General features: G+C 32.8%; 1 protein-coding gene, 2 long non-coding RNA genes, 1 other non-coding gene and 1 pseudogene across 4 annotated transcripts; 2 read left to right on the forward strand and 3 right to left on the reverse strand.

Annotated features, from left to right (window-relative positions):
- Positions 1 to 919: 919 nt before the first annotated feature.
- Positions 920 to 2,235, reverse strand: LOC107893028 (uncharacterized). The gene has a single exon (XM_016818017.2). The coding sequence runs from the start codon at positions 2,097 to 2,099 to the stop codon at positions 1,473 to 1,475; it is 627 nt and encodes a 208-aa protein (XP_016673506.1). The 5' UTR covers positions 2,100 to 2,235; the 3' UTR covers positions 920 to 1,472.
- On the forward strand, positions 977 to 1,049 carry TRNAA-AGC (transfer RNA alanine (anticodon AGC)). The gene has a single exon. It is a non-coding gene; the product is annotated as a tRNA-Ala (tRNA).
- Positions 2,236 to 2,544: 309 nt separating the features above from the next.
- LOC107892345 (uncharacterized) lies at positions 2,545 to 4,466 on the reverse strand. The gene is made up of 3 exons (XR_001682593.2): positions 3,659 to 4,466; positions 3,387 to 3,503; positions 2,545 to 2,876 (listed from the first exon to the last, which is right to left on the reverse strand). It is a non-coding gene; the product is annotated as an uncharacterized lncRNA (long non-coding RNA).
- Positions 4,467 to 5,899: 1,433 nt separating this feature from the next.
- Positions 5,900 to 6,734, forward strand: LOC121220729 (ATPase 9, plasma membrane-type-like; annotated as a pseudogene).
- Positions 6,735 to 10,979: 4,245 nt separating this feature from the next.
- LOC121221117 (uncharacterized) lies at positions 10,980 to 14,354 on the reverse strand. Its single transcript, XR_005918413.1, has 3 exons — positions 14,228 to 14,354; positions 12,828 to 12,881; positions 10,980 to 11,038 (listed from the first exon to the last, which is right to left on the reverse strand). It is a non-coding gene; the product is annotated as an uncharacterized lncRNA (long non-coding RNA).
- Positions 14,355 to 14,750: the final 396 nt, after the last annotated feature.

Raw genomic sequence — 14,750 nt, forward strand, 5'->3', positions numbered from 1 at the left:
AAAGTTAAATTGTTTAGGTTATTGAATTTGGAAATGTTAAAATGTACATTATTTTATTTTATTTTATTTTGTTCGTTTAATTAGTTTGGATAATTGAATTAAATTATCTTATTTGTTATTTATTTTTGAAATAAGCTTAATATTAAGTAATGCTTCGCAACCCCAATCCGGCGACGGATACGGATTAAGAGTGTTACATTATGCTTAAAATGAACATTTTTGAAAGTTGAGTGACTATTTGTTTAGTTTACCCTAGAATCTATACTACTTTATATAAATTTCTTAAAAATGAAATTTTTGTGCCTTCCTTACATGACATTTGTCCTTCTTCTTGTTTTTTTTTTTTTTACATGAGAAGATGATGGTTAAATTTTAGTTTTAATCCATCTACTTTTGTGAGATTATATAAGAAAGGTTAAATTTCAATTTTGATCTTTATATTTCGCTCAATTTTAAAATTTTATCTCTATGCTTTAATTTTGACATAATTTGCTACCTCAATTCTTATAATGTCATTAGTTAGTCTAAATACTTTATTTTGAGTAAAATGTTTATATGAGTTTTTAAGAAATTTTAACACTGTTAAAATTCTCTATTAAATTTAAGTCCATTATAGTGTCATCTTTTTGTTACATAGATATCAAATGAGTAATTTTATTTAATTTAAAAATGTCATACTAACAAATTTAACGAAAAAATTATAACATAAAAGTATAGACATTAAATTGTAAACATACAAAGAACTTATTGTAGCCTTTTAATTTTAACTCTATAATTTGACCAAAAATAAATAATTAACTAAACCCAAACCTCCGATGAACACTAAACACCATACTAGTATAATATAATGTAACAAATTAAGGAAAATTTAGAATTCGAGGGGGAGGAAAGCGATTCCTGGGCCAAAAAGGGAAAAAACTTGAGGCAATTTCTTTTCTGAATAATAAATTATAAAAGTGAAAAGGATACAAGGAAGGGGGATGTAGCTCAGATGGTAGAGCGCTCGCTTAGCATGCGAGAGGTACGGGGATCGATACCCCGCATCTCCACTAATTGTTTCATGTAGCTTTTAAAACATGTTTCTATTCCCCATTTGCATTGGTGATGAAGTTTTAAAGTGATGTAGCAGAGTTTCTATGAAACACACCTCCTCTGCCAAATCAACTGTTTATGACAACCACCGACGCTTTATCAGGTACCCAATTAATGGAATTTTTGCTGTTACAAACTGTGCTTGCCATAACAGAGTACACCTTTTCTTTGCACTCCATTGTTGGGTCCTGATGGAGATAATAACTGGATATTTGATATTTCACCCCACCTTTGCTGGTTTGGTCTTCAACTCTTGAGTTTGCCACTTATATTCATATTCAAATTGTCATTCACTATCATATGCCTTGAACAACTTTAAAATTACAAGCTCTCAAGTTCCGGTTTTACTTGCTTTCCTCAACAAACATCTTTCTTGTTCATTAAATTGATAGATATGGCTTTCCCAAGCTATGCGTATGAATAAAGAATAAAATAAAATTGACAGAGATCTTCCAGGAATTAACATTTTCTGGACCTGGCACAACATCCCTTATAAGTTTGCTGCCATTGATGATCACTTTGCTACTTGGTGCAGAAACTCCGACCACTTTGATTCTAAGTGTGCAGCAAGAGTTAGCAAATTGATGGGGATCGCAATTATGGACCAAGTATAAGAAGAAGAGGAAATAACTGGTAGAAACTGCAGCGCCAAACATAAAAACAGCTACAAGAGGGTGAACAGAGGTGGAGAATTGACGAGCAAAGCCGAAAAAGAGAACAGTGGCTAAAACCCATATGATAGATTTCAAGAAATCTTTCTTTGGTGAAGTGTGGGTTGGAGGTAAAGCTCGGAGTTGGTTTATGCAATACATGAGACCCAAATAACCAAAGTAAACCATAACTATGAAACCCACCATGGGAAAGTCACCATGGGTGTAGGCCTGGTACATTGTGGAGATGCAGTTGAATGTCAGATAATAGTCAGCTATGGCTGTTAGATTTATGGGGATTTCTGGATTGGTTGATGGCAGATTTGTGGTTTGGTTTTCATCACCAATTGCCTTCATTGTTTTTGAATCGAAAAAGTTATGAGTTTTGAGATTATGGTGGGAACTATACGCAAAAAATGCTATATATATATATATATATATTTGTGTGTGTATGCTTATGATGATGATGAAGTGATTGGTTCGTGGGCAAAATCAAAGAAACTGAAGAGAAATACCTGGAAGTTGACCGAGGAACAGAAAAAGGGTGGGGGCGGGGGCAAGTCTGTTTGGAGTTTCTAGGAACTAGGAATTGGGAAACTTCTTTGCATTATTTTTTAATACATGCGTGTGTAAATTCATGGAAAAGTGATGTCATTGTCAAGTGTATAAATTCATCGAAACGATCCTTCAAAACAGAACTTCGAAAATCTCATATTCGAGTTAAAGATCGACATTTTCATATATATCATATATAATATATACGCACATTAGGTAGTTAAAGAGAAGATTTTTCATCCAAAAAAAATGAAAACTTTGCTATTTTATTACCCAAGAAGCAGCAAAAGTTGCTACAAAAGAACAACAAAACAAAGTCAAATGCTATACAAATTCAACCTAACCACAATGATTCAAAATACAGTATTCCTCATATTAACACATTTACCCATCAGTCTAATCTTAACTGTTTCTTTAATCTTCAAAACCAGTGTATCTGCCATGGTAGGAGTTTTCCCAAAAAAGCCTCTCATTCCTTTCACACCAAATAGTATGGATATAACTGTACTGCTATTTCACTATATGATGTTCCCTATTGATATCTTGATAAGCGATACTACTGATCTTCACAGCTGATGTCTGCAAAGGATATATAGTAATTAATTGATATTGGCAAAATATATATACAAAATAAAATAAGAGTGATTAATTTTAATATAGGAATGAAAAGAAAGATTATTAACCCTAAAGGGGAATAAGTAGTCATATTACGATAACAGTAAGTCAATTGAAGCATGAGAAGTTTTGCTTTCAAATTTATTGATTCTAAGTTTAGTGGCATGAATCAAAGTAGAACATTGCATTTTTGGACTATCTTCAAATGTTAACCCTTTAATCTCTATACATTCTTGGACCATGCTATGATAAAACCCTAAAAACAAAACCAAGAGGAGTCTCATGCAATAAAAGTAATTATCGTTTTATGTTGACAATTTTTCTGCCATATCATCTATCTTTATATAACACATCTTTAGAACCTCAAGAACTCGAAATTCAAGCACTTAAAACATTGATTTCCAAGGTTGACAGGCCTGTTACAAGAGAGTAAAGAACATATATATATGTGTGTGTGTGTTTATCAGTAACTACCTTTTCCTTATGTTTGCAAGAAAGTTTCACCACTTATCTCCCTGGTCATTGATGGTGACAATTCCTTTTGCATTCCCATGCAGAAGGTTTGTTTGGGGCTATGATTTTCCCATCAATCTGTAGCACAATTTATATGCAAAGTTTTCACAAAACTAATTAAAAACAGCTTCTAAATCATACAAAAGACATCATTGTTATATATCCTTAGTTTCATACAATACTATTGCTAAATATATAATTGAATTTAGGACGGAAGAGAAACGTAGAATTACATGGAAACTAATATCATTGAGTTGAAAGTAAAGGGTTGCAGTAGAGAAGTCCTTCCTTGAGGTACAATAACAGTTGGTGACGAAGCTGAAGAACCACAAGCAAGCTTAAACCCTTATATATTATTCATATTATATACACTTAAATAGGTTGGTTTCTAAAAGCTTCTAACACGCCATAAAACAAAGCATATTAGTAGGCATACAACACCAGTCCTAACCAATGTCTGCTTCAAACATCACAAAATTAGAAGCTTACAGAGCAAACACAATCAACCTTAAAACGAAAAAAACGAAAACCTTAGAATCATCATTCAGTCCAATCTCCGATAGATCCAAAGTTAATGGCATCAGATCTATTGTCGCCATAACCATCAATCTTCCACTGATAATAAGATTCAGCCAACACAGTGTAATGAATCAAATCACTATTTTCGGCCACTAATGATAAAAATCCACCCCCCAATAATTGAAATGGCACTAATAAAATCAACAGTAAAAATAAATAAATAGAGAGGCAAAGATAATAAAGAAGCACGCAGCAGACGGTGAGTGTATTTCCGTCAGAATCTGGTCATCGCCGTCGGCCTCATATCTGTACCTTTTGTTTTTCACTAATATCACAATAATAGAACTCTATCATAATCGATAGTTTCATCCATGTTTTATTGTGATATTTGTGAAAAAAAGAAGGTAAGAAAATGATTTCCTTGTCCAATCTTGTTTGATTCAAACTCCACCCTCACCATCACCATCACCCTTGCCTTTTTGCACATTCGGCCATACCCTCTGATGCCCTAATTTTTCCTCTAAAGAATTTATAGGCACCCAAGCCCAGATCCACATGCCATTCTCTATTACTGTCCAATCTAGTAAATAAATAAGCTTAATAACTGAGATTAAATAAATGGTTAAAATTTGTCATAGGTCCTTGTACTCTTTATAAATTTGAAATTTAATCTCTATACTTTTATTTTCAAGAATTTAATTTATTACTTTTTAAATTTCAAAATTCATATTCAATTGTTAACACTATTAAATTTTTTGACGTCACATTTTGAAATAAAAAAATAAATGCAATTAAAATTTTCTTCAAACAATTATGGATTAAAAAATTATGATTTATTATTCTATACATTAGACTAAAAGAACCACACAAACGAATCTAAAATGATGCTATTTTTATTTAATAGGTAATAAAATATTTTGGAAATATTTTTAAAAATAAAAAAGGAATTTTAAAAAATGGGGTTTTTATTAAAAAATTAAAAATTATAAACTCTGATGATTCAAGCAAGCAACTTGTAGCATCTTCTGGGAGCCCTTGTACCACATTTGATGTTTTTGACCCAGATCCTTTAAGGGATGGTGGCTTGCGAGTGTTTATGCCCAAATCTACAGATGTTGATTCAACTTGCAAGGCTAACAAGGAAGGCATATACTTGTGCAATCTCCTCGACACTGAACAGGCCTCAAGGGTCTTGAAATTGGAATGAAATAACTTGGAGCATCTTCTGCAACACTATTGTGGAGTTACTGTCAACAAAGAGTACCAAAATGCAGATTGGAGATTGCGTCCTCTTCTTGATGAAATGCTCAGATATGCCAGAGAAGACGCACATTATTTGTTGTATATTTATGATTTTATGAGAATCAAACTGCTATTGATGCTCAAGGAACTCGTACATTTTGATGCTCCTTTGGTAGAAGTCTACAAGCGAAGTTCTGCTGTATATATGCAACTGTACGAGAAAGAGCTACGGATGGAGAATTCGTATCTCCATATATATGGGTTGCAGGGAGCTGGTTTCAATACTGAGCAGCTAGCTAGAACTTGTTGATGCGCTTTGTGAACGGCGAGACGTTATTGCCCGTACAGAGGATGAAAGGACCAATTACTTCTTGCCAAACAAAGTGCTTCTTGAAATTGCCAAGCAGATACCTGTAAACAAGAATGCAGGGGACGAGGTATTCTCTGATTCTACTGACAAACAAGGTGAGATTGAGGCTGTTGTTATTGTCACTGATGTGCACACCTTCAGAAAAGTTGCTCACCTTGTTGACAATGCCAATAACGTAGAGCACTTCTAACAGGTGTTGGCAGCCATTGGAAACTTTCGTATATGCTTAGTTGGGTTGGGAATCAAGATGCTATTGTTTGCCTGTGTTGTTGGAATGCTAGGTGATCCAAAAGAGGCCAGAGCAGATTGAGGACTTGGCTCTCTTGCTGTGGTTAGACAAACTGTGCAAGAAAAACACAAGGTTGCTCAAGGAGAAGCATGGGAGTTTGTGGGTATACTCCCTTTGCTCGATCCTTCAAGGCTTTTAGTGCGGAGACAATTCATCCGGTTCTAAATCTCGGTGTCGATGTCAAGGTGATCTCTAGTGATCAACTAGCCATTGGCAAAGAAACTAGTCACAGGCTCGATGGTTCCCATGAGCACAAATATGAGATTGTAATGAGGTTACAACAAATGACTCATATTTGTGGCATAACTGGAGATGGTGTGAATGATGCACCTGCGCTTAAGAAGGCAGGCATTGGAATTGCAATGGATGATGCAACTAATGTAGCTAGTGGTGCATCGGATATAGTGCTAACAGAACCAGGGCTTAGTGTCATTGTTAGTGCTGTTCTAACAAGCAGAGCCATTTTTAAAAGAATGAAAAACTATATGCTTAGTCCAGTACTATCCAATTTGTGTTGGGATTTATGTTTCTTGCTCTTATTTGGAAATTCGATTTCTCGCCTTTCATGGATTTGAGGATTGCCATACTGAGCTATGAAACCATTATGACCATTTCCGAAGAGCCATCTCTTATACCTATCTTATGGAAGCTCAAGGAGATATTTGCCACTAGCATGGTCCTCAATACCTACCTTGCTTGCATGACTGTTGTTTTCTTCTGGGCTGCTAACGGTTCCGACTTCTTTTCTGACAAGTTTGGGGTCAGTGGAGTGTTAGGGGAGTGGCCAATATGTTTCCTGAAAATGCTACTTGAGCCACAGCAGCAGCTGTGTGCAAATTTTCCCTACTTGAGGACAATAACCTTTTCTGGGAGACAGTATTTGTTATGAACAAAATTAAAATTAAAGAAATAAAGTAAATAGTAAACGATGCGTTTAGGAGTTCAAAACATTATTGTAAAACGGTACGTGTTTATTAGTTAAAACAGTGTGTATAGGGATAGTCTAATGAAACTGCGTTTTAAGGGGACTCACGGTCTGAGCTGTGAGAAGGGCCAACTAACTGTTCAGTCTGTCATTCCTTCCTCTCGATTCTCTCTTCTTCTTCTTCCTTTCTTTTCTATCAAAATTTCTCTCTCAGTAACAACCCCCCCCGAATTGAAATAGCACTAATAAAATCAACAGTAAAAAAAAGGAGGCAAAGATTATAAAGCAGCACGCAGCAGACGGTGAGTGTATTTCCGACAGAATCTGGTCATGGCCGTCGGCCTCATATCAGTACCTTTTGTTCCTCACTAATATCACAATAATAGAACTCTATCATCGATACAAGAAGCAGCTTAGGGCATCGATAGTTTCATCCATGTTTTATTGTGATATTTGTGAAGAAAAGAAGGTAAGAATATGATTTTCTTGTTTGATTCAAACTCCACCCTCACCCTCGCCTTTTTGCATATTCGGCTATACCCTCTGATGCCCTAATTTTTCCCCTAAAGAATTTATAGGCACCCAAGCCCAGATCCACATGCCATTTTGTTGTATTACTGTCCAATCTAGTAAATAAATAAGGTTAGTAACTGAGATTAAATAAATGGTTAAATTTTGTAACAGTGTTTGTATTTTTTTATAAATTTAAAATTTTTATTTTTATTTTCAAGAATTTAACCTATTACTTTTTAAATTTTAAAATTTATGTTCAATTATTAACACGATTAATTTTTTTGGTTAATTTTTTTGGTAACAATATAATTAAAAAAAATATTGTAATGAATCTGAATTTAGCAATATAGCCTTAACAAATTTAACAACTGAACCTGAATTTTGACATTTCAAAAATAAAAAAAATTAAATTCTTAAAATAAAAATACAATTACATATAGGGGTGTTCAGTCGGTTAACCGATCCGAAATAATAATAACCGAATTAACCGATCTTTCAAAAATTTTAACCGTTAACCGAACCGAAATTTTTTCGGTTAATTTAGTCTGTACAAGCCCATTTTTTGCTCGGGCCCATTACCAAAATTAAATAACCCAACCCCCTAAACATCGGCCCAAAACCCAGAGCCCAATACAACCCCAGAACCCAAAAACAATACAAACCTAGCAGACCTAACCCATTACAGCACCAAGCCAATTAACCTCAGCCCAATTAGCCCAAACCCGAAGCCCAATAGCCCCGCCCAAATTTCCCAAAAAATATTTGCCTAGGGTTTCAGAAGCTGAAACCCTAGGCGCCGCCTCCCCCTTAGCCTTTTGACCTTTTGGCTCTCTGCCACCGCCGCCGTTGTCACCAGCCGCTACCGCCGCGCGTCAATCACCGTCGCCCCACTTGCGCCTGCAGCACTTGCAAAAAGTAACAGTAAAAAATATATATAAAAAATAATAGAAACAAGTTGTAACAATGGCTATATAAAGCCATTCAAAGATTTGTAATGGGGTTCCTCCCCCCCCTCTTTCACGATTTGAAGAAATAAAAAACAAAAAAAAATCAGATTCAACAACCACTTTTTCGGTATATCTATTTTCCTTTTCTATTTTTATTTCTAGTCTCTTTATTTTTTTTCTTTCGAACTATTTGTGTTCGATTTTGTTTCTTTTATTTTTTAAAAACTATACATATAACATATAAAAAAAGCAAAAAAAAATTGCCTTTTCGACTTTCTGGCCAACGCGGATGGCGGCGCCGTTCACCGGATTCTGGGCAGTGCTCGAAGTGGGGGAGAGGAATTGAGAGCATTTTCAGAAATTTTTGGAGAAAAGAAGGGAAGAATGAAAAATTTGAAAAAAAACTTAGCTTTTATAGGCCCCAAAACGACGTCATTTTGGGGCAAGCCTCTCAGGCACAAAACGGCTACGTTTTCGCCCTGACCCGCGCGGTGACCCAACCCTGGGGAGGATCCATGTGTTTTTGGCTCTTGGGTTATTTGCGTAATTGGTCCCTCCGATTTTATGGCACTTTCAAGGAAGTTTTTTCACATATTTGCGATTTTGGCCATGAATTTTAGCTGTTATTTCGATTTGGTCCCTCAACCAGTGCCTTTCACTGGAACGGCGCCGTTTGGTCAGCGAGGGAACATTTCCCTTTTCTGTCCTCCCTTTTTTGCGGGTGTCGCAATTTGATCTATTTTGTCTTTTTACTTTCAAATCAGCCCTATATTTTCGTTTTATTTCAATTTAGTCAGTTTTTTAGCATTTTTATTATTTAACCTTATTATTATTATCGTTACTATTATTAATTATTATTAATTTTATTTTCCTTTTGTTTATTTGTTACTATTATATTTAATACATTAATTAGTAATATATATATATTAGCTTTATTTTTATATCTATATATATACATTTTCATAATATATATGTACACGTTTTTTTTATTTAATATGTACATATACGCGCATGTTTATATACACTTTATAATCTATACGTATATATCTATATTTATATATATATTTATAAACATTTTTACTAATATATATATACTTAGAGCACGTTTGGTTCGCTGTATTGGATTAGAGGTGTATTGGATTAGAGATGTAATGGAAAAGCTGTGTAATAGCAAATCAACTGTTTGGTTGAATGTAATGGAATAGAGGCGTAATAGTAATCCTGTGTTTGGTTGAGTGTAATAGAGGTGTAATAGCATAATGAAAAAACTAAAATGACTAGAATACCCTTAGCAGAAATTTGTTTTGGTAAATGATTATTGTTATTGTTATTTAAATTTTAATAAGATTATTATTATCAATAATAAATAATTTAATCATATTTAAACATAATTATTATTAAATATATTTTAATTAAAATATATAATTTAATAAAATTCTTAATAATTAGCATAAATTTGTTTTGGTAAATTATTATTGTTATTGTTATTTAAATTTTAATAAGATTAATATCAATAATAAATAATTTAATCATATTTAAACATAATTATTATTAAATATATTATAATTAAAATATATAATTTAATAAAATTCTTAAAAATTAATATTCTTATATGAATTTACTCAAATCATAATATATGATACTGTAAAATATAAATTAATATAATTATTATTAAATATATTATAATTAAAATATATAATTTAATAAAATTCTTAATAAATAAAATTCTTCTATGAATTTACTCATATCATAATATATGATACTATAAAAGAAAATTTCAAATAATTAATATTAATATGATTTAATTAAATATATGATTTAAAAAAATTTAAAATTATTATAACTAATATGATTATAGTTTATGAATTTGTATAATTTAAAATAATAATTATTACATATAATTTAATAATAATATATAATTTCATAAAATTCTTGATAATAAAATTTTCTTATATGAATTTATACAATTTAAAATAATTAATATTAAATATAATTATATAGTGATATATAATTTCATAAAATTCTTAATAATAAAATGTTCTTATATGAATTTACTAAAATCAATATATAACTTGAGAATTATATTATGCATAAACATAATTAACTTATATTAAGAAAAGGTTAGATGAAAATGAAATTGTACATTAAAATCCATATGTTATATAGTTTTACAACATCAAAAAGTTTGAACATTGATATTTAATGGTAAGAAAGAAATCTCCTAACCCATTCCAATCGGGCAACTGAAGGTAAACTAAAGAAAACGATCATTTGAGTTGGATGGTCGGGAAGTTTACTCAATGCATCATACCGCTGATCGTCGGTTAAACCTTCAATTGACCATAAGGCTGAATATAAATTTGAAGCTCTCTCTTCCATATGTTGTTCTGACTTCTGCTGAACTACCACCTCGGAGGCAAAACTCCTACTGATTTGATCGCCAACGGCCTGGATTTTCTCCCCGAACAAAGTGGCAGCCTCATTAAATGAAGAAAACACATTATCACGAGCATCAGATTTCTTCTTTCTCTTGTTTGAAGATGAGGAACCCCCTTGGTCTCGATCTCCTCGCGGATCCGTACCAGAAACATCCATGTCGTCTAAAGAGACGTCAGCTTCGCAGTCATAGAATGTGTTTCTCTCTTCATTCATATCTGTAGTACGTACATCATCAGCATGTATTTCTTCAAGAACATCAGCAGCTGTTTGAGCATCTCTCCCAGTTGCTCGATCTCTTGCGTATATGGTAGTAAGCTGGTCATAGTAAGGGAAAGTACGAAATCTGAATTGGGCGGCTTCTTTGTGACTCTAAAAAAATGAGGAAATCATATTAGTCGTAAGTTTGGTAAAAATAATATAATAAAGACTTGAAATAATCTTACCTTTAAATAGGACTCCCAAACCGCATCTTCAGCAACAACGAGCTGCCTATGCTCGTCCCAACCAAAACCGCTATTGTTTTGGCCATTAAGCATGTCGTAGACGATTGACCACTCCCTTTTAAGTAACCTAATCCTTGATTCAATATTAGGTTTCGCCTTCAACATTGCATTTGGTAAACCGTTTGTAGCATTCTTTCCAACTCGTTCAAATAACCGGCTTTGAACCCGGTATCAGCATTAAATGTTCCAACATTGTGCAGGTCCACCATGCTGGAAACTAATGCTGCATCTTCCTCGGGAACCCATTTCTTTTGCTTCCTCGAGAAGCTTGAGCATTTGATTCTGGAACACCTGACATAATGATCTTAAGAACAAAAAAAAACAAATTATATTAATTACTATTTTAATATCATGATTCAAAAGGTCAACACTTTATAAGGTCAACACACTATCAAAGAATTGAATTTGCAATTACACATTATCAAAAAAAAATAGCACAAATTTAGAACACACGAAGAAAAAAAATATAACTTTAAACTAATTCATAGTTAATATTAAAATCTTTTTCACCGGCTTGTACTTATTCCATTTAATTCAAAGGCTTCACACTCATGTATCCACAAGAAATTAACTTGGTTTTTCTTATTTGTTGTAGCTCACATTCATGTTACATGTATTAAAAGGAAATCATATTATGAATGAGAAAAGCTTTATGTATTATGTAATCAACTTAAAATTTAAGATAGAATTAGGTAATAAATTTCAGCCTAATTAATCTTTTATAATTTAGACAACATTATTTTCATTATATGGAAAAAAAACATATTAACCATAATATTAAAATGATATACAAGATTTGTTTTATAATTAAGATAACCTTATTTCTATTATAGGGGAAAAGTCATGTTTTGAATCAATTAACATTTGTTTTAAATAACATGTATTGCGTGCATAAAATCTTAATTATAACAATTTAAATTTTATTTTAATAAAACTTATATTAAAATTTAATATATTATGTATAATTGACGTAAATATATTGATTAGTTAATTAAAATCACCCAAATTAATTGACCTAAAATGATATCGTATAAATATATTGATTAGTTACTTAAAGCATGTTCAATGTTTGAACATTATAGTTTGGACATTTAAATTTAAATTTAAATACAATTTCGTATAATGAAATTTAAGATCTAATAAAGCATGTTCTAAGTTTGATCATTGATTAAATTTTTAATTTATGATTAGTTTAGTTAAGGTTTTCTAATTTCAAAATAAATAAAATGAAGATTGAAGATTTAAGTTTAATAAACTTTTATACCATTTTAAATGGTAATTTCATTTTGTAAAAAAATATATAACTTTAATCTCATTTACATGTACAAATTTATTATTAACAGTATTGTATTTACATGTACAAATAACTGTGATTTGAAGCCCATTATTTGTAGGCATAATGCTATTTAAAAACATATAACCTAATTTAAATTCAAAAAAGAACAATAAAATTATGCAGCAATAACCATAACCATAAAAAAAAAAGCTTTAATGAGCATTACAAACATACAAAAAACAGAAGCTACTACAGAAGCTGCTACAGCAATAACCAAAACCATATTCATTTGGGAAACAACAGAAGCTGCTACAGCAATACAGACATGGAATCAGGGAAAACATACAAGCAAAACCATGAATACCAATGGAAAACTAACCTGTAATGAGCAAATCAGGGACGACTGCGATGTGGAAGAGTTGGAACAAAGAACCTGTAATGGGAAAACTGCTCGGATCAACCTTTTTAAAAAAAAAATAATTATGCTATAGCTAAATGATGTATATCAAAGCACATCACAACCATACACCAATCATCATCCATGAGCCATATCAAACCTCTCACTATTCCCTCAAAAAACATAAACACCAAATCCCAAGAGTACAACACACAGAACACTCAACAAGCAATCCATCAATTAACAACTTTCAAATTTAATTGTAGCAGTATAATTTAAAAGCAAAGCAGCAATTAAGAACGCAAAAAGAGTTATAAACCAGCAAGTGTCCTCTTTTCATTACAATCTGCCTAAGCTTAAACCCTTTTTCTTTTGTTTTTCAATAATGCTGGAAGCAGTCATGGCACATCCATAAAACCAACCATATTAAGTAAATTCAGTGCCTAACATCATACATGTAGTAAGTTGCAATCAGTTAATACATAACAAACCACTGGCCTCTATTTCTCCTTCGATTCATCCCCATTAGCAAACAACACAATCCAGTCATATGTATCATCAGAAAATCATAGGCATGCACTCAATTTCTTAATTTTATGAAGCAAATAATGCAAAGGCAAAGACCGTTCGAACAAAGAGCTTGTTGGACAAATAATGAAACTTGAGATCATAAATAACAAAAATGGAATACGGAAAAAACCAAGCCCCTATACTGTACAGAAAAAGAAAAGCAAAATCTGCAAACAGTTTCCTGTTTATTCTTTCTCCAACTCATACCAAAGATCAATATACACAATAATCTGGATGAAATAAGCAACAATGAATAAAATAAAATAGCAATTTCAACAGAAATTAATCGGTCACAACCCCGTACCAACAATCCAACAGTCAATACTTCCAAGCAAAATCAATCATTAAGAGCTTTAAATTGAACTATCCCAAGCATAATTATCAACACGGCGACTAGAACATGGGCGCTCAATGCCTTGCTAACACAACCAAGGTCTCATTCCCTTCTAAAACAGAAACTACTGCTACCAAAAAGGCTTAAAAACAACAACGCAACCAGCTTCACATGATGTAGTCTAATAGAGTTCCCAATACTACCCCAGAGTCAGTAGTTCGAAATTTACACAAGATTTCCCTTGCATAACATCATCAAATTAATGCCAAAGCCAGAGAGGATTCATGATTTGATATTATATACATGGAAAGCATAACCAATACATAAATAACTTGTAGGAACTAAAACAGGTGACGATTAGGCTTAAAAAAGTAAAGAGAAAAGCATGCAGAGGGGTTATTTACAATTGGGAAAAACATTGGCAGATTAATTTAGGTCAGAATTGGCAGATTAATTTAGGTCAGAATTTAAAACTCACCCGATATTGGATCCTACGTGATGACCCGAAAAACGCTTCACTCTTTCTTCAATGGATTAAGCTAGAATTTCCAATTTTGTGAATATATTGAAGAGAAAAAGAGAGGGTTTTGGTGTGCGGAGCAGATAGTATTGGGAGGAAATGGGGAAGGGAAATTTGATGCCGAGACGAGAAGAAACGATGACGACAGATTAATCAACGGAATCAGTGGGAAATGGGAGGAGAAAATAATTAGGACGGAAGAGGAGAGGGTCGGGTAGGGAGGGAGGGTAAAACAGAGAGATGGGGAGGGAGGCCGGGCGTAATGGCTAACACAACGATTTGGGAACGGATTGTAAAACACGGGAATTTGGGGATTAGGGGCGTAATGTAATACGCGCGTAATGGCTAATACAGCGAACCAAACGCCGGATTAGGGGCGTAATGTAATACGCGCGTAATCGGGGCGTAATGGATTGGGTAATACGGCGAACCAAACACGCTTATATTTTTTATATATAAACTTTATATACATAAACGTGTA

The sequence above is a fragment of the Gossypium hirsutum genome, chromosome D09 (assembly GCF_007990345.1).
Source record: "Gossypium hirsutum isolate 1008001.06 chromosome D09, Gossypium_hirsutum_v2.1, whole genome shotgun sequence".
In the NCBI taxonomy this organism is placed as follows: domain Eukaryota; kingdom Viridiplantae; phylum Streptophyta; class Magnoliopsida; order Malvales; family Malvaceae; genus Gossypium; species Gossypium hirsutum.

Bases quoted from the DNA above. Each gene is read 5' to 3' on its own strand.
- LOC107893028 (XM_016818017.2), bottom strand. From the start codon at position 2,099: ATGAAGGCAATTGGTGATGAAAACCAAACCACAAATCTGCCATCAACC.